Source organism: Dasypus novemcinctus, chromosome 13 (genome assembly GCF_030445035.2).
Source record: "Dasypus novemcinctus isolate mDasNov1 chromosome 13, mDasNov1.1.hap2, whole genome shotgun sequence".
In the NCBI taxonomy this organism is placed as follows: domain Eukaryota; kingdom Metazoa; phylum Chordata; class Mammalia; order Cingulata; family Dasypodidae; genus Dasypus; species Dasypus novemcinctus.
Window position 1 is genome coordinate 50,749,507 of NC_080685.1, and position 26,014 is coordinate 50,775,520.

Genomic DNA, 26,014 nt, shown 5'->3' on the forward strand with positions numbered 1-26,014 from the left:
TCCACTAGGGCAAAAGCAGTCATCTTGGACATGCACTGCATAGATTGCTGCCCACACCTGCAGCTCCATCCCTGCCCCAGGCAGGGGAGAAAGGGATGTGAAGCTTCATCAGTCTTTCTGGGCAACTACAGTCTAGGCCTGCACATGGATTATTCCACATAGCTGTGATTCTGTCCCTACCCCTGGCAAAGGAGAAAGTTGGAAAAAGCTTCATTGGTCCCTGGCTCAATGAGGGCAGCTTGAGCTCCACAGTTTACAGCACCAACTACATGCTTGGCTCCTACTGCACAAACAGCAAGGGAGAAATGATAGGAAGCCCTAAACTGAAGAGAAAAAACACACCCAGAATAAATACTCTAGAAAGCTAGATGTGAATACACTAACAAAAAATTACAATCCACACCAAGAAACAGGAAGTTATGGCCCAGTTAAAGGAACAAGATAAGCCTCCAGATGACATAAAGGAGTTGAGACAACTAATTACAGATGTTCAAATGAATCTCCTTAATAAATTCAATGAGATGGCTAAAGAGATTAAGGATATTAAGAGACATTGGATGAGCACAAAGAAGAATTTGAAAGCATACATAGAAAAATAGCAGATCTTATGGTACTGAAAGGTGCAATCAATGAAATTTTAAAAAACATTGGAATCATATAATAACAGATTTGAGGAGGCAGAAGAAAGGATTGGTGAGCTTGAAGAAATGGCCTCTAAAAGTGAACATACAAAAGAACAGATGAAGAAAAGAATGGAAAAAATTGAACAAGGTCTCAGGGAACTAAATGATAGCAAAAGGCATGCAAACATACATGTCATGGGTGTCCCAGAAGGAGAAGAGAAGGGAAAAGGGGCAGAAGGAATATTTAAAGAAATAACAGTAGAAAATTTCCCAACCCTATTGGAGGACATAGATATCCCTGTCCAAGAAGCACAACATACTCCCATCCGAAAAAATCCAAATAGACCAACTCCAAGACACATACTCATCAGAATGTCAAAGGCCAAAGATAAAGAGAGAATTCTGAGAAAAGCAATGCATAACATATAAGGGATATCCAATAGGATTAAGTGCTGATTTCTCATTAGAAACCATGGAGGCAAGAAGACAGTGGTTTGATATATTTAAGATACTACAAGAGAAAAACTTTCAGCCAAGAATCTTATGCCCAGCAAGACTGTCTTTCAAAAATGAGGGTGAAATTAGAATATTCACAGATAAACAGAAACTGAGAGAATTTCTAAGCGAGAGACCAGAATTTCAAAACATACTGAAGGGTGTGCTACAGCCTGAAAAGAAAAGACAGGATAGAGGGGCCCGGAAGAGAGTCTAGGAATGAAGATTATATCAATAAAAGTAACTGAAAGTGTCAAAAGAGTGGTGAAAATAAAATATGACAGATAAAACTGAAATAGTCAGGAATAAACTTAACCAATGATGTAAAGCACTTGTATTCAGAAAACTGCAACTCAATGTTAAAACAAATCAAAAAAGCCCTAAATAACTGGAAGAACATTCCATGCTCATGGATTGGAAGACTAAATATCATTAAGATGTCAATTCTGCTCAAATTGATATATAGATTTAATGCAATCCCGATAAAAATTCTACCAGCATTAAAGAAAAAATTGAAAACATGATCATTAAATTTATTTGGATGGGTAAGGAGTCCTGAATAGCCAGAAACATGATAAAAAGCAAAAGTGAACCCTCATCTCCAGACTTTAAATCATAATACCTACCTATAGTGGTAAAAAATAGCATGGTACTAGCCTAAAGACAGACACAATAGACAATAGACCAATGGAACCAAATTTATGGTTCAGAAACAGACCCTCATAAGTATGGTCAAGTGATTTTTGACTAGCCTGTCAAACTCACACAGCTTAGGCAGAACAATCCATTCAACAAATGGTGCTGGAAAATTGGACATCCATAGCTGAAAGAAGGAAAGAGGACCCTTATCTCACACCTTATCCAAAAATTAACTCAAAATGGATTAAAAAAAAAACTGAAAATAAAAGCAAGAACCATAGAACTTCTAGAAGAAATTATTGGAAAATATCTTCAAGACCTGGTGGTAGGTGGTGGATTCTTAAAGAAGATAAGAGAAGGTCTGAGTGGACTATGTATAATGTATAATGTGTGTAGAAGTTTTAATTAGCTTCACTGTAAAAGTGTGAAATGTATAGAGTGGATGGTAACACAGTGAGTAACAGCTAGTTTATAAGTGGGGATGTGACTGAAAATGGTATTCTAGTTATGTAAATGCCAACTGACAGAATGCTAGAAAATAATCTAGGAATTGGACAGCACAGTAAAGCAAGAGGTGGGTGAGAATTGTGGTTGACAGTACAGGTGCAAGTGTCCTTTGTTAGCTAGAGCAAATGTATATCACTACTGCAGGGTGTTGGGAATGTGGAGAAGCATGGGAAAAATACAGCTGTAGTGACCTATGGACTGTGGTTAGTAGTAATAATATAATATTCTTGCATCTATGCAAAAAATGTACTGTGTTGATACTGAGGCAGTATGGAAAATGTGAGCCAAACGTACACTATGGACATGGTAACAATCAAATGATATTATTTTATCTGTAGCAAATGACACACCACATTCTGGTATGCTGATGGAGGGGTGTTGTTTGGGAATTCTGCACATGTGCATGTTTTATAAATTTACAATTTCTGTCATAAAAATATATATTTAAAAAATAATAATAGGCTGGGTTGGGGGAAAAACACACCAAGTGTAAGATGGCGACTATGATTAGTAGTATGATTTTGACAGTGTTCTTTCATAGTTTGTAACAGGTGTCTCATGACAATGTGGGATGTTGGTGGAGGGTCGATGTGTGGGACTCTTGTGTGATGTTGTACATGTTTGCTTTTATAGATTCACAACTTTTACTATACGCTTAGTTGTTTATGTATGTTCATATATAAATGATATAAAGATAATAATAATTGGAATGGTTGGGGGAAAATACTTTGTTTAGTAGTAATATTTTGACAGTGCTCTTTGGTCATTAGTTAAAAAGGTTTAAAAACAATGCAGATTATCGGTAAGATGTTATATATGTTTGATGTTATGTATGTTTGTTTTGTAAGTTCACAACTTATACACTTATTGTTTATGTATGTTTAAATGTGAGTGATATATTTCAATAAATTAAAAATAAAAAAAGAGAAGATGAGCAGACAGTGAGTGCAAACAATGAGGGGTAGAGAATAAATAAAATAAATCATAAAAAAAAAAAGCAAATGGAAGTGGATGTGGCTTAAGCAATTGAGTGTCTGCCTACCACATGGGAAGTCCTGGGTTCAGTTCCCAGTGCCTTCTGGAAAAAAAAGACGAGCACACAACAAATGGACACAGAGAGCAGACAGTGAGCTCAAACCATGACGGGGGGAGAGAAATAAATAAATTAAATAAAACCTTTTTTAAAAAAGACATAGATATTTTTCCAAAGAGTAAATACAAATGGCAAGAAAACACATGGTCAAAGGAGCAGAGCAGCCCAGCCCAGAGAGAACTGAGCCCCAGGGAGAGAGACAGAGCTGGTTGCCTGAGAGTCTACAGCTGACCTTGTAGAAAGAGCAGGACAGCTGAGCCCAGAGTGAAACAAACTCCCGGAAGAAAGGAACCCAGGAAGCCTGAACCCTTGCAGACATTGACAGCCATCTTGCTCCAACACGTGAAAATAGACTTTGGTAAGGGAAGTAACTTACACTTTATGGCCTGGTAACTCTAAGCTTCTACCCCAAATAAATACCCTTTATTTTAAAAAAGAAAGAAAGAATAAAAGTAAGAAAACACATGGTGCAGCCTCTATGAAGACAGTTTGGTGGTTCCTCAGGAAGGTAAATATAGAATTGTTATATGATCCAGCAGTTCCTCTACTAGGAATATATTTAGAAGAAATGAAAATAGGGATGCAAACAAACATTTCCACAGCAATGTTCATAGTTAAATTATGCAAAAGTGCTGAAAGATGGAAACAACCCAAGTGTCCATCAACCAATGAATGGATAAACAAAATATAGTATTTAGAGTACTTTGCTAATGTAAGAAGAAAAGAAATTGTGATATATGACAACATGGATGGACCCTGAGGACATTATGTTGAGTGAAATGTCAGATGCAAAAGGACAAATAGTGTATGGCCTCCATAATATGAACTAAATATGATGAGTAAATGCATGGAGTTAAAATCTAGAGTATAGTTTACTATGAAATGAGTACTGAGAAGGAATAATGATGCTTAATGTATATAGAATTTTATATGTTGATTTTGAATGTGTGAAAATGGATAGAATTGATGGTAACTTTATAATAAGTGTAACTAACACTGCTGATTTACAAATGTGATTGTGGCTGAAAGGAACAGTCTACGGAAGTAAATGCCAATTGAAAGAAAGCTAGAGAATAATCTAGGGATGGTATAGCAGTGAACTTGGTGATGGATGAGGATTATGGTTAACAATACAAATATAAGAATGTACTATGAATTAGAACAAATGTATGTCACTGTTTCAATGTGTTAAGAATATGGTGATACATGGGAAAATACAATTAATGTAATTAATGGAATGTAGTTAACAGCAATATTGTAATGTTCTTGCATCAATGGCAAAGAAGGTATATATCAATGCTAAGTGTCAGTAATGGGGGTATGAGATTTTTCCTATTAGAGTAAGAAAAATTTTCTAAAATTGACTGATATGATGACAGCACAACTCTGTGTTGAAACTGAAGAGCCACTGAGTGTACACTTTGAATGGAGTATACAAGGCATGGGACTGTGAAACATAGTAAACTATGTGGTGGATGATAGACAGTGGTTAACACTATGAATATGATCGTATCCTCTTATGAACTATAACAATGTACAATATAAAACATTGTGTTATAATACAGTGGTTTATGAAAAAATATAACAAATATAAGCTTTGGACCATATTTAGCCATAATATTTTGATGATGTTCTTTCATAATTTGTAACAAATGTTCCACAACAATTCAAGGTGTTGGTGGTGCAATGATGTATTAGAAATCTGCACATTATGCATGATTGTTTTGTAAACTCACAACTTCTCCAATAAAAAAATAAAAATGAAGGATCTCTTGGTGCTCAGGCTGTCCCCTCCCCCACCTGTACTCCCTTCACAGAGGTCCCTTACAGAATGCTTTGGAAGAGCAGTCAAGTTGTGCTGCCAGGGGAATATTGCTGGCTGTAAGACGTATAGTGCAGTGGTTGGGGATTGAGAAAACTGTTTCCTACGGAAGAGGGAGTATCTGTATCCTTGTAAATGTGGGAATTCCTAGAGCCATGTGTGCATGCCCAAGACAAGACGCATGCACAGAAGATAACTCTGCTTTGTCCTGGAGCTATTCTCTAAACTCTTTGTATACATAAACCCTAAAAGAGTACTTGCACAGATAATCTGCAAAGACTAGAAAGCATTTTCTTTCTTCTTATTTTTTAATGTCTCCTGGCATTCAAGAAAAGCACTGTCAAAACACTAGCTTTATACAAGTTTGAAGAATAGATGCCTCAGAATCTAAATTCCAGCAATAACACATTAAAATACCAAAACACCCAGGTTTTAGGAAAAGGTTACCAAATAGACAAAGAAACAGGCAGCAATGGCCACAGCAAAAGAGAATATTAAAGCATTAGAACCCATCGATGAGGAGGACCAGTCTTGGACCATACCAAACAAAAGCTTTTTTAAAATGGTCCTAAACATGCTTTTAGGAGCTGAAGAAAAATGTAGTCAAATATCTAAAGGAAATCAGGAAAGCTATAGATTACCACAGAGAGAATAGAGAGATGGAAATTATGAAATGGAACAAAACAGCTGAAGACAACAGTGACTGAAAAGTTCCCTAGAAGTGTTCAACAGCAGATTGGCACTGGCATAAGAAAGAATCAGTGAACCTGAACATAAGAAAATTGAAATCCTTATGTCTGAGTGTTGGAGATTTGGACCCGAAGGGTATCGGGAATGAAAGAAAGAGAAAAAGGAGAGTGAAAGCAAGAGAAAGAAAGAAAGAAAAAGAAAGAACGAGAGACCTGGGATCAGTCTCTGCGAGTAGAGACTCATCAGACAACTTTATTGTTTACAAGGGGCTCTCTATATACCCCAGTCTACGTGACAAGCAGCAGCAACACATAGCCTATGTGACAACAAGCAGTAACTTGCAGTTAACTATTAGCATTAACCATAGTCTAAGGAATTTTAAAAAATCTTATCTCAAGGTACAAAGTCTAAGTGTTCTATTCACTACAAAAGGTATATGCTCATCTTTTCTTTCAGCGTTTAACAGCTTCATCCCATTTGCCTGGAACTCTTAATTACCACATTCCTTAGGGTGCGCGCATAGCCATGAAGACAGCACTAGCATGGAGACAGCACGTCTCTCCTTGTGAGGCCACTGTGCCTCAGTTTCCAACATCTGAGGAGCAGAAAGAAGGAAAAAAAAGAAGAACGCGAACAGAGCCTGAAGAACATGTGGGACACTGTTGATCTTACAGAGATATGTGATTTGGAAGTCCCAGAAGCTTTCAAAAAGAAAGAAGGGTCAGAGAGAATATTTAAATTATAGCTGAACACTTCTCAAATTGACTCTAAGACATGAATATACACATTCAAGATACTCAGTGAGCTCCAAGCAGAGTAAACCCAAAGCATATTCTGCAACATAATTAAAATCAAAATGCTGAATGCCAGAGATAAACAGAGCATTCTGAATGCTGCAAGAGAGAACAACGTGTCATGGACAAGGGACATTCAATAAGATTAAATGCCAATTTCTCACCAGAAAACAAGTAGGCAAGAAGGCAGTAGAATGACATAATTAAAATACTGAAAGCAAAATAAAAGTAAAAATAAATTGCCAACCAAGAATTCTATATCCATCAAAACTGTTTTCAAAGAATGAGGGATGGAATAAGACCTTCCCAGATAAACAAAAGCTGAGTTAATTTGTTACCACTAGACCAGCCCTACAGGAAATATTAAAGAGTTCTGGGGATTGAATGGGAAGGACAATAGAATGAAGCCTCCTGAAGAAATATAATCTCCAGTGAGGGTAGCAACATGGGTAAATATCAACGCCAGTACTATTGTAGTTTTGGTTTATAACTCCACTTTTTACTTCATGTAGGATCTCAAAGGCAAAACGTTGACAAATCAGTGATTTGGGACTCATAATGTATAAAAATCAATTTTTGATAAGAGCTACATAAAGGTGGAAAGACAAAGGGATATAGGAACATAATTTCATATACTATTGAGGTTTCATATACTATTGTGGTTACGTTGGCATCAAAGCAAAAAGATTATTATTTAGGATATTAAATTTAATCCCCGTGGTAACTACAAAGAAATTGCAGAGAATATGCAAGACCATAGAGATGGATATTAGAGTACAGGTTGCCAGGGGCAGGACGAAAGAGGAATGGAGAGTTAATGAATAATGGGTGTAGGGTTTCTGTTTAGGGAGATAGGAAAGTTTTGGTAATGGAAGGTGGTGAGAGTATTGCAATATTGTGAATATAATTAATCCCTCTGAATGGTATGCTTGGAAGAGGTTGAGATGAATATGTTCCCACAATTAAATTTTTTTTAAAAAAGCAACTAAAGAAACAATGACAATTAAATGCAATGCATGATCCTGGATGGGACCTAGCAAGGGAGGAGAAAAGACTCAAATGGACATTATTGGGACATATGAAAAAACTGAAATACAGACTTTAAGCTTTGTTTCAATGTTACATTTCTTGAACTTTATAACCATTTAAGGGAATTACATAAGTGAATATCCTTGTTCTTATGAAAAATATTAATACATGGCAGTATTAAGAGTTAAAGGAGCATGATGTATACAATTTGCTCTCAAGTGCTCAGAAAACAGTTTGATAGATGGATGGGTATATAGATAGATAGAATGGTATGGCAAATGTGGCAAAATGTTAAAATTGGTGGATCTGGATATTTGAGGGGATAGGAGTCTGTTGTAGGTCTCTGTATGGAGTTTATATTATTTTTAACTGTCTTGTAAGATCGAAAGTATTTCAAAAGAAAAAGTTTTTAAAAATTACTCTTTCTCCTTTTTTGGTTTGTCCCTTCAGTTTTATATTTTAGGTTTTTTGTGCAAAGTTATGGATCCAGTCTAAGTTCATTCACTTGTTCATTCATTCATTCATTCATTCAACAAATATTTATTAAATGGAGGCCATATACCAACTTCTATGAAAGGAATCAATTCATTTATTAGCTACGTGATCTTAGGAAATTTACTTAATATCCCTAAATATCAGTTTCCTCAGCTGTAAAACATCTCTATTACTACCTCTGTAGGTGCACCAACTAGAAATCCAGGAAACCAACTCTCTACTTTAAGGCCAATTCAAAAAATGAATCAAAGTAAGAATTGACATATTGAGAAGTTCAGATGGAAAATGCCTGGTGATTAACATTGATTAAAGTTAAAAATATAAAGTTCTATTTTTAAAATTGCTTAAATGTAACAAAATTGAATTCAAAAGTTTTTAAAAAGATGACTCTTTGAGAGAGATGTGAAAATAATACCTCAAAAATAATAATCTAGGTCAATATTTCTAGATAGATTAGTAAGTGTTATTAGATGGATTAAGAGAAAATAAACTCTGCTGAGTTCCCCCAAGAAGTCAAGAGTTTTTATTTTATTACTGAATCTCATATGTACATAAATATGAGTTTAAGACTTTTTTAAAAACTTAGATATAATCAATTACCTGTAAAACTGAAAACCCCTAAAAAAGGTAAAAGCAAAAAATGACAGTTCATTTCTAAAAACATAAACAAATTAAACAGAAAGAGCATTTTTTTAAAGATTTTTTTTTTAAATTTTTATTTCTCTCCCCTTCTCCCCCACCCCCGCCACAGTTGTCTGTTCTCTGTGTCCATTTTGCTGCGTGTTCTTCTTTGTCCACTTCTGTTGTTGTCAGCAGCACGGGAATCTGTGTTTCCTTTTGTTGTGTCATCTTGTTGTGTCAGCTCTTCTTGTGTGCAGCACCATTCCTGGGCAGGCTGAACTTTTTTTTTGCGCTGGGTGGCTCTCCTTACAGGATGCACTCCTTGCGCTTGGGGCTCCCCTATGTGGGGACACCCCTTCGTGGCACAGCACTCCTTGCACGCCTCAGTGCTTCATGTGGGCCAGCTCCACATGGGTCAAGGAGGCCTGGGGTTTGAACCACAGACCTCCCATGTGGTAGGTGGATGCCCTATCCATTGGACCAAGTCTGCTTCCAGAAAGAGCATTTTTTAAAAGTATAAATCAAAGTGATGAAACTAAGGCCAAGATTATATCTATAGCAAGAAATAAACATGAGTTTAACTTTACTATGCATAGATACTGATTTTCAGATGGGGTGAAACACAAAATTGAACTACATTGTTAGTGTTGTAGGTATTTCTCTAGGTGAGTATTGACTTTTTCCTCTTTCCTCTCTATATGATGAACATATTTGAGGCCCTAAAGTTTCCTATGAATACAGGCTTTTCTCTACTGATTGGATATGAAGTGTTAATATTTTTATTGCTTTCTACATAACTTATAATCTTGGTTTCTGCTTCTTCTGTGATACAAGTATTATGTAAGAATATGTTTAAGTAACTATTCTTTTTAGAAATTCATTTCTCTCTTTTTTTCTTTTTGCTTTGTGATAAACGTGATCTTTAAAATTATTCCCTTTTTAAAATCAGTTAAGATTGGTATTGTATGTTTGTGACTGATTTTTTATAAGCCTTTTGTGGATAACAAAAAAAAAATTGTCCTCTATTCAAAGAATTAAATGTAAGCACATTTCCTCTCTGTGCTTACATATTTTTGCCCACTATATTTATCCCATCTGAAAAGAGTTATATTAAAATTTCTGCCTATAATTATATTTCTTCAAGTTCACTTTGTATTTTGAGTAGTATTTTCTTTGTTTGCTCATCTACTATGTTGTTTGGTGCAAAAAAGATTTATGAGTACTTTCTATACTTCATAAATTGTACTTTATGTCACTATATTATGTTTCTAGTTATTCTATTTACTGCTTTTAAGTTGTTATCATGTTCAATGTTTTCAAATTCCACCTTATCTTTTATTAATATTGCCTTTCATGCTTTTTTCCCCTTTATTTTAAAAGAAGTTTTAGATTACAGAAAAGTTACATAAAAAATATAGGGATTCCCATATACCCCACCCTCTCCCTCTGTCCCATTTTCCCCTATTAATAACATTGTTCATTAGTGCGGTACATTTGTTATAACTGATGAGCAAATATTGGAGCATCACTACTAACCATGGTCTGTAGTTTACATTATTGTTTGCACTGCACAATTTTATAGGTTTTGACAAAATGTATAATGGCCTGTATCTGTCATTGCAATATTATGCAGAACAATTCCAGTGTCCCAAAAATGCCCTATGTTCCACCTATTCCTCCTTCTCCCTCTCCTCAGAAACTCTGGGATCCACTGTCTTTACATCAGTATTAAAAGTTCTTCCACTACTAGAATAATAATAAGTCTACTGTGGTCCATAGTTGCATTCTCCCCTTATGTTTGTTCCTTCTTCAATCTTGAGGATTTGGGCATGGTAATGCCCATTCTGCTTTCTGTTGAGAAGGGGCTTAGATCCCATGGGGCACATGTGTGGAACTGTCTTACTTGCAGTTACAGACACTCTCTATTTGTGGAATGGGCATTGTCCATCATCATCATTTTGTTAGTTGTCTTGGGTGAGTCTAATGAACTAGAGGGAGGTATTGACTGCAACTCGGCTGAGATTCAGGATTCAACTGGCATATGAGCAGACTGAAGAGTTAAGTCTCTGGGACATATATTTAACATGTATATGTACTAATTATAGGTTCAACTAAAAGGGGCAGAAGAACCATGTGTAGGAAAATTATGAATCTAAATCCATTACATTGGGGAGATAGGTTAACATATATTCCAAGGTCAGGTCAACGGATGGGATGCTGATTTCCAGGGGTTGTCTACCCCACCTATAGTGTCCAGATGTCTCTAGACCCCTCAGAAACATCCCTGCTTGAGGCATTGCTTACTGTGACAGTCAGTGAAATATTCCTGAGACATGCATAAACGTAACTTCTAGAATGAACTCCCAATTCACTTTGAAATATCTTAGTCAGGGTTCTCTAGGAAAACAGAATCAATAAGAGATATCTGTAAATAGTATAAGATTTTATAAAATTATCTCATGTGACCATGGGAATGCACAAGTCCAAATTCCACAGGCAGGCTGCAAACCGGGGGCTCCAATGAAGGTCCTTGATGAGTTCCCTTCAGACATTGGCTATTGGAAGTCAAGCTGGAAAATTCTCTCTGAATGCTGAAGTCACTTCCCCCTTTAAGGCATTCAACTGATTGAATAAAATGTCACTCATTGCTGACAGCAATCTTCTTGGTTGATTGTAGATGTGATTAGCCATTTATGCAATAAACTCACTGGTGACTAAAGTCCATAAATGTCCTTGTATTACAATTAGCCCAGTGTTTGCTTGACCAAACAACTGGGCACAGTTACCTGGCCTAGTTGACACATTAGACTAACCATTACAGCCTTTAAAACTCATTTGTATTTAATATTTCCCCTTTTTAGTCAAGGTCTTTTTCCAGATTCATCATTAGTTGGTGCTTGGTAATAATTCCTTGGTACCAGGGAGGCCCATACCCAGGAGTCATGGCCCATTCCACAGGAAAGGTAATTCGCTTATATGCTGAGTTTGGCTTAGTGAGAGGCCGCATTTGAATGATAAAGAGGTTTTCAGGAGGTAACTCTTAGGCAATACATATTACTTGGCTAGGTCTCAATTTTACAAGAATAAGGTTCATAAGTACAAGCATTAATATCAAGGGCTTGGCGTATTGGTCTGTCCTCTTTCACTGGGCACTGCCTATTGTACTCTCGGAATTCTTGCCACTCTATTAGAGGCCATAGCAGGACTCCCCAGGATGGGAATTTAATGTTTTGTTGGTTATTGTGTAGGTCTCCTCCAACTGAGATAACACCCCATGACCACATGAACACATTCATTTTCTATAGAGGCATGCCCTGGATGTATCCTTCCCTACACATCTCCCCACCACTGACACCCTGCACCAATGATCCTCTCCTGCCATAGTTGAAACTTTTCTATAATCCAAAATGTCACCAAAAACAAAGTCAAAAATATTTTTTTGTACTCTACCTTTCATCACCGTAAGATCTGTTATCTTTTATGTATATTTACATATATTTATTTCTTCTGTAGATCCCCCCAGTGTCTTTGTTTTTTAACTTTATTTTCAAAGAAGCTTTATGTTATAAAGGATAAGTGATTCCCACACACTCCACCTCCTCCCTGTCTCACATTTTCCCCTGTTAATAATATCTTACAAGAGTATGGTACATTTGTTACAACTGATGAACAAATATTGAAGCAATACTACTTACCATGGTCAATGGTTTACATTATGGTTTACACTTTGCACCATACAATTTTATTATTATATATTTTGACAAAATACATAATGGCCTGTATCTGTCAATGCTAAATCATGCGGAACTATTCCAGTGCCCAAAAGAATGCTCTATGTTCCACCTATTCTTCTTCCCCTTCCCCTCAGAACCTAGGGTAACCACTAAGTTTCAATTTTTCAAGAATAAGTTTCATGATTTACATGTATTAACATTGAGGGCTTGACATACTGGTCTGTTAACTTTTATTAGACATTACCTGTGTACTTGAGAGATTCTTTCCCCTCTATTTGAGAATATAGCAGTTCTCCCCAGGATGGAAGCTTAATGTTTTCTTGTTTATTGTATGGATTTCCCCCACGGAGATAACATCCTATAACAAGATGAACACATTCATATTCCATAGAAGTATGCACCAGATGCACCCTTTCCCACATATCCTCCCACCACCAATACCCTGCATAGTGACCCTCCCTGCCATATTTGCTAAAAGAACATTACAACAATTGTATTCTCAAACATAGACTTACAAATTCCCAGAGTTCACCTGTTCCTTCCTCCAGCCCTCTCTCTCCCAATTCCATGGATAGTCCAACCCAACCCCCTGTACCCTGCTCACCATTACATTCCAGCACCATTGATCCCACTCATATCCAGCACCACCATCACCCCCATCCACTGCCAAACCACCCTTTCCACCTTATCATAGGCTCTGCCCAGATTGAGCATCAGCTCACCACACTCTAATCCCTTTCTGTCACCTGATAGCCTATCTTCCACAATCTATCTCTATGAGTCTGCTCAGTATGTTAAGGTCGTATCAGTGAAGTCAGGCAATATTTGTCCTTTAGTGACTGACTTACTTCACTCAACATAAGGTCTTCAAGATTTATCTATGTTGTCACATGTGTCAGTACTTCATTCCTTCTTACAGCTGAGTAATATTCCATTCTATGTATATACCACATTTTGCTTATCCATTCAGCTATTGATAGACACTTTTAGCAATAGTGAATAATGCCACTGTGAACACTGGTGTGCATATACCTGCTTATGTCCTTGCTTTCAGTTCTTCTGGGTACATACCCAACAGTGAGATTGCTGGAACATATGGCAGTTGTATAGTTAGCTTCCGGAGAAACTGCCAAACCATGCTCCACAATGGCTGCACCACTCTACATTCCCATGAGGGTTCTCTTTCCTCCACATCTTCTTCAACACTTTTAGTTCCATTTTTTTTTAATAGTCACCAGACTAATAGGTGTAAGATGATATCTCATTATAGTAGTGATTTGCATTTCCCTATTAGCTGGTGATGTTGAGCAGTTTTCATGTGCTTTTTAGCCATTTTGTATTTCTTCTTTGAAAAAAATGTCTATTCAAATCCCTTGCCCATTTTTTAAATGGGTTGTCTATTTTTGAGATGTAGGATTTCTTTATAAATGATGGATATTAGACCTTTATCAAATAAGTGATTCACCAATTTTTTCTTCCATTGAGCAGGTTGCTTTTTCATTTTCTTGACGAACTCCTTTAAAGCACAAGTTTTTGATTTTGAAGAGGTCCCATCTATCTATTTTTTTCTTTCATTGCTCGTACTTTCGATATAAAGTTTACTTTCATGCTCATTGATTTGTTTTGCAGTTGTCTGGCATCTCTTTGCATCTCTTTATTTTGTAAACAATATATAACTGTATATTAAAAACTAAAGTAACTGAGTTAATTGAGAGCATTCATTCCATTTGAAATGATTTAATGATTAATATACTTGACTTTATTCCTGCTGACTTACTTTTATTATTATATTTTGTTATTCCTTCTCTTTCTTGTTTTTTTTTCCTTTTTGCTGATATAAGTTGCTATTAGTTTCTCTTTTTTTAACTTAATTTTAATTAAATTACTCATTAGCCCTGTTACTCCATGAAACAAAGTATTAACACTTTCCCCCACAAAGACACTTTCTTCTCTCCCCACCCATTTCTCTCAACATTATAAGACCTCTGAATCCCTTTGCTTCCCTACTCTCCACTCCTCCACTCACAAGAGATCTTGGGATTAAACTTCCCACATTCCCCCCTCCCCCTCTCCCAACTTTTAGACTGTTGCAATTTCTGTTCCAGTATGACTCTATTTTAATCCTTATTTAACCCTTATATTACACATTCCTAGATTGTCTGTCATTTTCTGTTTTGATATGACTGGATATTACAAGGGTTGTAGCTCATCATTGTTTCCTCTCCTCTTAATCTTTCCTCATCTCTAACACTCTGGAGAGGCTCATTTAGTGGTTTTTTTTTTTTTAAGATTTATTTATTTCTCCCCCCAACCCCGGTTGTCTGTTTTCTGTGTCTATTTGCTGCGTCTTCTTTGTCCGCTTCTGTTGTTGGCAGCGGCACGGGGATTTGTGTCTCTGTTTGTTGCGTCATCTTGCTGTGTCAGCTCTCCATGTGTGCGGCACCATTCCTGGGCAGGCTGCACTTTCTTTCGTGGGGTGCACTCCTTGCGTGTGGGGCTCCCCAGCACGGGGACACCCCTGCATGCACTCCTTGCGCACATCAGCACTGCGCATGGGCCAGCTGCACATGGGTCAAGGAGGTCCGGGGCTTGAACCGCGGACTTCCCATGTGGTAGACGGATGCCCTAATCACTGGGCCAAGTCTGTTTCCCTCATTTAGTGTTGTTTTGGGTCCTCCTTTAGGATTTTCTTCAGATGGGTTATGTGGATAATATCCTGGCTGGATGTAGGACTCTGAATTTGCAGCCCTCTTAAGAGTCCATAGGCTGTTATTTCATCAATCTTTTCATCCATTAGCTTCTATGTTTTGGATGGTCAGTCCAATGCCAGTCTAATAATTTTTTCATTTGTAAGCAACTTCCTATTTCTTTACAGAAGACTTTCAAATCTGAGAGCACAGGAATTGTATTAGCATATGTCTAAGTGGGAATCTTTTCTCATCATTTCCACCTAAAATATTTACTTTCAATCTTTAGATTTGGGTCTTTGGAAAACTCAGAGAAATGTTCTTTGTATTCTTTTTTATACTTATTTATCTCCTCCCATTCCTCTTTTTCTCTTACTCTGCAACTCCTGCTATTCACAGGTTAGGTGTTCTGTATCTTTCCTCCAACACTCTTATAATTTCTTTCTCTTTACATTTTTCTGCTTCTCCTGCTGGATCTTCAGAGTTGCTAATTCTAGTCTCAATAGTGACCATCCTTTCCTTCATGTTAGCTACTTAATATTTTAATTCAAAAGGCTTATCTTTTTGTTCCAGAAAGTTTTTTTTTTAAATGCTGTATTTGTACCATTTCAAGTACTCATTATCTTCTGCTTTCTCTAGCAGTTCTCTTTCACTGACAGACTGTTTTGATTGCTTTGTTCATTCTTTATCTCTCTGGCTGTTAGATATCATTAGGTGTGCTGTTATTTTCCTTTGTTCATTGCAGCACAGGTCCAGCTACTAAAGTGCTTTAAGTGGACTAGCCTGATAAGTGTGGGAAGGCACAATCATCTCAGTCTTCATGTTGCTGGTTACCTGTGGAAGTATCAGAAGAGAGCTTTGTTCTTCATTAGGGTAGAGAAAACGCAACACCTTCAATACTTCCTGAGGACCAGAGGAACAGATGTACTCAGGGGTCCTGTGATCACTGAAAGACAGCTCTCCTAAGGGTCTACTACATACTGGTCCTTGCCTAGGAGCTCTCCTACTGTGGTCCCCAGGCTCTTGTCCAGCAAGAGCAAAAAGATAGCACAACAAGCTGTCTGGCTTACACCCCTAGCTGAGTGCCAACTCTAATAATATCTCCTTCAAGATAGTATCCTAATACCACTTCCACTGCACTGGAAGTGGAGAGGAAGTGGAACACAATCCACCACCTTCCCAGAAGAGGATATAATGATGAACATAAAAATGATGCATTCTCTGCTGTCATGGAATTTACAGGCTAGTTGGGGAGAAAGATATTAATTCGAAAGGAGAAAAAGGAAAAAGAAACACACAGATAATTCTGAAATATGTACTGTGAAGGAAAGGTAAATAGAAATGTGAAAAATGTATGGAAAAGGAGCTGGCCTCTCAGGGGTGACAGGTAACTGATGTCTGAGGAAATGATAACTTAGTTGAGATACCAAGAAAAGAGGTGTTAACTATGCAATGAGGGAAGGAAAGAGAGTGCCTGGCAGAGAGAATAGCAATTACAAAGGCTTTGGGAGTAGGTGTGGCACAAATGGTGATTCTAACTAAAAGACAGCCAATGTTGTTGGAGCAGAAAGAGTGACAAAGAGTGTGAAAAGAAGCTGGAGAGGAAGGTAATGGTGGGCCAGACCATGCAGGGCTTTATAGGCCATCATAGGGACTGTGGTCTTTTTCATAAAAGCAGTAGGAAGTCATTGGAGTATTTTACTTTAGGAGTAAAAAGATCAAATTCCTATGTTAAGAAGATCATGAGGATTCGATGCAGAGAATTAATGTGAAGGGGCTATGTGCTGCTTGGAGATTAGGGAGGAGGCTATTGTAATAGTCTAGGAGAGAAAGAAATTATGATAATGTGGTAGTCGATATTGAGAGAAGGCCATATATTCTAGTAGGTTTTAGATGGTAAGATGGAGGAGGGTTGTGAGAGAGTAGAAGGTGTCAAAGATAGTCCCAAAGTTTCTGGATTACACAGCCCAGCTGCTGCATGAAATGTGAACACTGGAAGAGGACCAAATTGGGTATCATCAATTCAGCTCTTTGTTTTAAGGTGGCTGAGATACACATGTGGAGAAGGCTGTCTGAATTTGCAGGCAGATCTGGACAGGAGATATAGATATGAGTCGTATTGGTGTAGATGGAAATTGAAGCTCTTAGGCACGAATGAGAACACCTTGGGAAAGAGTAAGAATAGAAAGATGTTAATCTTATATGCTGCTAGTATCTGTTCAAATTGGTGTATCTTTTCTCAAAGAATGATCTGTGATATGTATCTGTTTTAAAAATGATCATAGTTTTTGTCATGTATTTATAGAAATCTGTCCTTAAAAAATAATAGTAGTAAATATGACAAAGCTTGTGGATAAAAGTATTCATTGAAGCATTATTTATAATAGCAAAGAAAGCAAATTACTTAATTATAAAATATTAGGTTAAATAAATTATCATACATTGATGTTAATGAATTTTATGCCATTGTGACTTGATGTTTATAAAGATTTAATGGCATAAGTAAATGCCCATGATAAAATAGTAAATGAAAAAGCAGGGCACAAGATGATAGAGAGATAAATAATAGACAGATAGATGACCTCAACTGTGTGAAAATGCATAGAACCAAAGAGTAAAAGGAAATAAATTTATCTATAAACAGTGGGACATACATGATTGTTACCTCTTTTATATTCTTATCTAGTCTCCTAATTATCAAAATGGGCATGCACTGCAACTTATATATTACTTTGTTATCAGAAAAATAAAAACAAAAATTTAGTATTGTCCCAATTTTAAATATCTACTTCATAGGCATTTCACTCTATTAAATACTGGCTATCGTTCTTTCCTTCTTCACTTTTCATATTGATTAACATTTCTATTTCGAATCTATCATAGTATTTTAGGTTTGTAAGATTGTTGCCTTTCATTTTAAAGTTTTATGAGCTATTTAGACTTTAGAAATAATGTCAGAAAATTGAACTAATTACTGGGCAATAGCAAATCCATTTCCCATGGCACAACTCCCAGTCAGTTGGCATGCAGTGTATCATATTGACTGAATGGATTTCCTTTACTTTTATTACTTAGTAGTACAGGTGACCTGAATTCTTCAATGTAAGCTTTTTTTAAAAATTCTATGGTCAAGCCGTGTAGAAATTTGTTGAATGTTTTTAAGTACAATAAGTTACTTTGTTTTACTCCAACGACCATCGGAGAACTACTCCATTTGGACTGTCATTATTTCATCATTGTCTGCTATGATAAAAAATAATTTTGAATGTGGTTCAAAACTGAGGGCATGATTTTTGTTTTTTTTAATTCCAGGAATGTATACAAAGATTATCGCTTCCTTGAGCTGGCATGTGACTCACAGGAGGATGTAGACAGCTGGAAAGCATCTTTACTAAGAGCTGGGGTCTATCCTGATAAGTCTTTAGTAAGTTGGATATATTTCCTATTTAAAAATTATTAACCATGTTTAAAGAAAATATATTAACTCTACATACTATATTCTAGAGAAACTATATTTCTATTGACTTAATTTGGCACAGTTTTAATGACACTTGGTTAAATTTTTTCCCCACATTTCTATTTTAAGACGTTAGTCAGTATTGTTAAAGAAAATAGCCTATTCAGCCATAAACCAAAATATATATGATATCAGATCAAGAAAGAAGTGTTTTGTTTTATTTTAAATTTGTTTTCTTTAGATGCTGTTCTGCAGTCATTATGGTATTAATACAAGCAGTCAACATTCTTTGTGTAGTCACAGCATAAATGTCATCAATCATAACAGATATTTCATATTCTTAAAAATAGACTTATTTCTATTAAAATCTGTATTTCTTTTTATGATGTCTGTATTACCTGTATCCACTGCTATATCAGTATTAAAACCCAGATAAATGCCAGCCTGAGTATGAAAGAGCAAAAAATATTATATTGTTACTTCACTTAATCTGTATTAGTATACTTCAAGTATCTTAGAGACACCTCTCTAATTTAAGTTAATAAACAGTCCTTTGTGCTCTTTGGAAAATGTAATATTATGCAGACTACTCTAAATTTCAACTCTGGGAGTAACCCCTTACATATGCACACACACCATTAAATATACTCTGCAAATAATTTGTTCTCTCACTTATACACTGCTTCTTCCCCGAGAAGTTGTACTACCTTGGTGTCTCCTCTTTCATATAAGTCCTGAGACTAAACATGAGGGATTTAGTCCAGCTTGACCCTTGTGACGCTTACTTGGCTTTAGATCAGTTTAAGGGACTGATGACACACAGATTGGGTCCTCCTAGCCCAAAATAGTGGTAGAGTCTTTTCAAGAGACAGTCTGTGATGGGTACAAAGTAGGACAATTGAAGCATTTTTGGGGGCATTTCAAACTGACCACCTTTCTGAGGTTACATTGGAATTTAACAGAATTCCAGGAGCAAAGAAATATTTTTGCCTAAATGCTCTCCTCGTTGCTGTGATTTTAGTTCTTCCCTACCTATACCAATCTGTTTGATACCTAAAACCATAAACCACTCCACATACCCTGAATCCTCCAAAGAAGGGTTAATCCAAGCCCTTTCCTGGTGATACCCAGAAGTGCCTGATTATGATTTTCAGAATTGTTGTCCAATTTTTCTCCTGCTGTTTGCATATATATTTGCATAAATATTTGTCATACTAAAGACTCCATATGGGAAATCATTTAAAATATCTAAGTACCATTTTTACTTTTGTTGTCAGTTGTAATCATTACTTTTTACTCTTTCCTATATTTATGGCAGTGTGTTTAATTACACAAATATATGTATTAAAAATGCACATACACCTAATTTTTCTTTCATTTATTCCACAAAAACCTGTTGAGCATGTGCTTTTTGCTAGGGACTGTTCTAGGCACTAGTCACACAGAGGTGACCAATAAGGCCCTGCCCTCATAAAATTTATATTAAACATGTGAACAAACAACCATTTAACTGTGTATTATTATAGAAATTAGTGGTAATATCTATTTAAGCAGGGGGCAAATGGTGGGAGTGGGAGGGGCTCATTTTAGTAAAGCTAGACAAGGAAGGCCTCTCTGAAAAGTTGGCATTTGAGTAGACTCCTCAAGGAAAGGAGGGAGTAAATGATAGTAAAGTCTGAAGAAAGAATAACAAGTGCAAAGCCAACTCAGTGTCTTACAGTGGCAGCAAGAAGGTCAGAGTGTCTGGAACACAGTGAAGGAGGAGAAAAGTAGTAGTTGGTTTCCAAGAGGGTGGTCAGGAGACAGGTTATGTAGGCCTCAAAAAAATGATGAGTATTTTGGGTTTTCTTCTGAGTGATATGAGGCACCATTAAAGGGTTTTGAGCCAGTTGGTAACATGATAGGGTTTACATTTTTAAATGATCATTTTGGCTGTCATTATGAGAAAGAAGCAGTGTAATTTGTGGGTTAAAGCACAGGCTCTAGTGTCAAGCTATCTAGAGTTAAATTTCAGATGCTTATAAGTTATGGAATCTTAAGCAAGTTAACTAGACTTTTTTTTTTTTAAGATTTATTTCTCTCCCCTTCCCCCCTCCGCCCTGCCCCGCCCTTGTTGTCTGTTCTCTGTGTCCATTTGCTGCGTGTTCTTCTCTTTTGTCCGCTTCTGTTGTTGTCAGCGGCATGGGAATCTGTGTTTCTTTTTGTTGCATCATCTTGCTGCATCAACTCTCCGTGTGTGCGGCACCATTCCTGGGCAGGCTGCACTTTCTTTCCCGCTGGGCGGCTCTCCTTACGGGGCGCACTCCTTGCGCGTGGGGCTCCCCTACCCGGAGGGCACCCCTGCATGGCACAGCACTCCTTGCACGCATCAGCGCTGCAAGTGGGCCAGCTCCACATGGTCAAGGAGTACCAGGGTTTGAACTGCGGACCTCCCATGTGGTAGACGGACGCCCTATCCACTGGGCCAAGTCCACTTCCCATAACTTGCCTTTTGTATTTCAAAATTTTGATTTCTAACATGGATTTAATAGTCCCTACCACATAGGACGACTGACATAATGTAGAGAAACAACAAACAGTATGGATACAAGTTAAAACTATTTTTATTTATAATAGTTATTATTATAGCATCATTGATGATTATTATTTTTAATAGTGTTCACAAAACTAATTAACAATTAGGGAAAGGATAAAATACTATGGATATAAAAATATAGTCCAGTGAGATTGTACTTTATGCTACTTTTTATCCTCCAAATATGCTTATTTATAGAATGTTTGTGAAAAAGGTTTAATAAGTCATGACTTTGTAAATTAGACCAATTTAAATGCACTAATAAACATGTTTGCAATTTAAAGATATTATGTGAGGTAATTCTTATGGTAGAAGAAACTGTCTTGGAAAAACAAAATTACTTCTCCCTCAATGAACTATATTTATAAATCTGAATTTTCATTTTCATAAAGCTGTATACAAAGAAGGTCCTTAAAGAAATATTTGCTATTTTTTTCACCAGAATGTTCAATTTTAAGCAAATCTGGAGGTGTCCTACACAATCAGTTTTGATTCTTTTCACATCATTTTTGTTTATAAATATGCACTTGGAACAGTTGCTTGGAAGATTAAGACAAAGCATTTTTTTTTAATACATACCATAGAAAATACAGGAAATTAAATTTGGCAGTATCCCATAACATTGCTTTTCTCAGTTTTCATCATAAACAGTATTTATATTTCTTATGCTCCACCTAATTGTAAAGATCACATTACGTGATTGCTTGACTTTTAGATATTTAAATGGAAGCTAATTACTGAAATCAGAATGTTAAATAGAATGCTTATAGAATATTCCATTTGTATACACATTCATCTGGATTTGGGGGGAGAGAGACTTTTAGATATAGGTATTCCTAATTTAAAAAGGGTTGATGAAGAAGTCAGATTAACCTAATAACAGATGTCTAAGTAAATTGTTAGCATTTATGAATAGTGTATCATTTTGCTTTTGTATCAGTAAACCATTGAGACAACAACAAATCAGTCAATTATTTACCTTAGTAATGAATCATTCAGGGTTTGTCTAGACTCACAAGTTCTGTTCCCTTGTTTTGACTGGGGGAAAAAAATTCTGAAAAGGTCAATTTTTAATTATTTAAGTTTGACTTTGTTTGAATGAATATCTATTAATATTACCCAAATTTGAAGGAAATGGTGTTTTGATCAAATCTTTCTTTCTATAGCATGCTTTTCCCCACAATTTTTTTCTATCAAGTTCACATGATAGGAGGTTTTATGTTCCTCATATCAAACTGTTCTGATACCCTGTTTCTTTTGTCTCACAATTATTTCTCTTGGGGTTTCCTGCAAAAATTTGGTTCTTTCCTTCCCTTCCTTCCCTTCATCCATCACTGTTATGGGGGACTCTAGAGATTCAAAGATTAAAAGTATGCAATTCCTATTTCATAGGCGTTCCAAGTCTAGTGGAAAAGAGAGATGCAAATACAAAATACAACAGCCAACTATATTTCATTGTTTTCTTCTATTTTCCCGTAAGCATGTTACAATTACCTTCACTCCCTTCATCTTTCTGGATCCAAGGTAAAACGTAGAATTTTTATCTTAACACTGTAGTGTGTGGCCCTACAGTGGAAATGGGGAGCCCTGCATTCAGTTTCCCACTGTGTCACTGACTTGCCCAGTTAATTTACAATGATCTTACAGAGCCACAAATTTAACATTCCAACACTGACTTCATATTTCTGATCACCTGCAATGTTTTAAATATATTAAATCTGAATTTGGATTTAACAGAATGTTAGTTATTTTTATCTCCTTTGGCCATTAACTTAAAATTATAACCTCTTTAACATTTTATATTGTTAAATAAGTATATTGGATTTTACACAATTTTAAAGTAAAGATGTTGCTAGTGAAATTAATAGTTATATTCACTAATGATACTGAGATATAATCAAAGTGTGTGTATATATCAGTAATTAGAAGCTACAATTAAAGAATTTTAAAAAGATTATTTTATTGGCACATTCACATAAAATTTTCCTATAAAGGAGAATTTGCTTATCTGTCAAAAGAATGTGATGTGGCAAAGGACTGATTTTTCTGGCAAAGTTTTGTTGTCTTACCATATGACTTGAACTATATATAAGCATTAAAGACTTCCAGTCTTTGAAACCTAGTATGTACAGTGAAATGAGATAGACGTCAAGTCAAATCCATCCACATTTGAATCCTGACCCTGCCATTTATTAGCTGTGTGGATTGGGTCAGTTATTTTTTCTTCTCTAAACTCAAACTAATAATACCCTTCTAGAGTGGTTTTATAGGATTAAGTGAAAGCTTTCATATACCACATCTAACTCAGTACCTAGAACATGGTGAATGTGTTCAATGCTTCGTAGCCTTTATTATTATTATTCAAAATAATTAACGTGCACATGAAGCTGTAATTCCCAAATTACAAGTTTCCTTTTGTCTGGAAACTGACAGTGGGACTGTGGCATGTGAGAGAGAGAATTTCCCCATCTGTTAACTGAGGAAACCGAATTACTTCGAGAGAGTTCTTGGGGTCATGCTGCCTGAATGGACAAACCAGTATTGGATGTCAGTCAGGAGTGAGGCCAGAAGCTGTCAGACTATGGGAGAATTCACAAGCCTGCCTCAGACCCTGACCTGCTGGCCAGAAGGAAGCAGCCGGCAGATCCATATATGCCCTGGAAATAAATTCAGTGCAAGCTCAGTTCTGCATATTTGTAAGTCAGAAACTCACAGTAGCTCCTCAGAACTTTTAAGAGGTTTTTATTAGGTGTTATGTAGGCAATCCTCCCTTATAGTACATTGCTTCTCAACAGTAGATTAAAAATGACGATAGAAAGTAAAACACCCTGAAGCTTCACTATTCCTCTGAACTCAGGACTCCACCAGCCATAATTAATGCCTTGGAGGTTGAAACCATCTTAAAATGAAGTCCTTTGGGTACTTCAGAATTCCTCTTAGATAGACTCTAAAAGTGAATACTTCTCTGTGGCAAAAAGAGCAAAGGGTCTCTCATTTTAGGGGGAGAAGTGGGATGGCCATGGATAGATATTTATTTATATTGTGATGACTACTTATAAGCATTTATTCAGCAGTCTAGCAACACAAGATTTAAGACTAAGAGGGACTAAGTTTCACTTATTCTTAGCTTGATCAGCAGTGCTTCACGTGGAACTGAGAGCAACTACATGGCAAATACAGAAGAGTCTTAGTTTTTCTTCAGTAGAAGCACTTTCCAGGGTCTAAACATAAATTGCTGCCACACAGAGTAGCGAAGAAAATTATAAAGCACTTAAATTTCACCATTCATGACTGTTATAACTCTCTCAGCATAGACAATTGGGAAATGATTGGTGTAAACAAGAAATGGCAGAGCCACACCACGTCCTCTGGTTTTGTGTTTCTTTTATTTAAGGATTAAGGCCGCCTACTCTTTGTGACATCATTGTTACCACTACAAACAGAACCATCTGCCATCAAGTGTGAAAGCCAGTAATTCCCTAATGTGCAAAAATACTCCACTGAACTCCTGAAACTTATTTAATAGATCAAAAGCTGCATTGCTTGGAAAGCAATAAACTCCGTCTGTTTGAGGTATTTTCAGCAATATTGCATTTCTTGGGAGAACCAGGGTCCCATTATTCCCTGAAATAATCTTTTACTACTGATAAAAATTCCCAGTGGGGAATTCAGTATTGCCTTATTGAAAAGTGGGCATGTTCTTTAGAATGAACTCTTTCTACTCCCTTCATTCATTCTTGTACCATATTCATATCTCAGCTAAGTTAGTGACAAACAGTTAAATATGTAGCAGCTCACCATGCCAAGAAAATTCTCTATACTGTATTATCAGTGTCTTTAAATTTATGTTTTCTTTACTAAATGTGATGGTCCTTGGATTAGGCATTTCCCCACAGACACCAGTTGACGTTGTTTTCCAGAAAATAACACTCTCCGGAAATCATTCTCTCGCTGCTCTCCAGAAAAGTTCTTTATGCATTATTTCCCCCTCCACATCCTAAACTAAAAATTAAATGCCCAATCTCCAGCCTGACCTGTTACTCCACCCTGGTCTTAGTCTCCTACACAGATGCATACACTTTAGTAACAGCTCTCTTCAACTCTACATCTCAGTGAGAAATTCCTCCTGGGCCCCTTGTGAGAAGAGTTCAGTTCTGTTCTCTGCCCATATCCCATCACATCTCCCCCACAGGATCTGACCTTGCAAGAACTTGGTCTGCCCTGGGAGTAATGAATCACTCTTTTATTTTTTTAAAGCCATATGTGAGTTAAATTGTTTGATATAAATCACACTCTTGCAGCTCTAGTTTGAAACAGGAGAGCCATTTGCCTGCCGACTGCCATAGTTCTCTGCAGTTCTCTGTGTCTCTATCCAAAGTGTCGCTTTTAGAAATGACTACATTTTTGTGACTAACCTTTCCAGACCCATTTTCTTGAATGTGGACCAATGTTTATTTTGGCAGCATCCCCACTATACAGTCTTCACTTTTCATGCCAGCTCAAGACAAAACTCATAATTTACAAAATACAGGAAAGGGTACGGATAGAGGTCGTAACTTGGTCTGCTTACCCCGTCTCCCCAGAACCACCCACTCCTTTCCTCAGCTCCTTTTTCCTTTTTTTTTTTCCACCTTCTTTGAAACCAAGGATGCAGTGTTTGTTTAAAAATGCACTGGCTGATGAAATTTTCCACTTCTTGGCATGTTAGAGGAGGGGCTGTCAGGAAAGAAAGAGCAAGCAGACATACTAAACG

General features: G+C 36.6%; 1 protein-coding gene across 8 annotated transcripts in view; it reads left to right on the forward strand.

Moving 5' to 3' along the window:
- Nucleotides 1-26,014, forward strand: part of DNM3 (dynamin 3) — a 693,285-nt gene that overhangs the window by 548,236 nt on the left and 119,035 nt on the right. For all 8 annotated transcript variants that reach the window (XM_058310135.1, XM_058310136.2, XM_058310139.2 and 5 more), the window contains one exon: nt 18,542-18,653. In XM_058310135.1, coding sequence (XP_058166118.1) covers nt 18,542-18,653 — 112 coding nt within the window. The remainder of the gene's footprint in view (nt 1-18,541; nt 18,654-26,014) is intronic.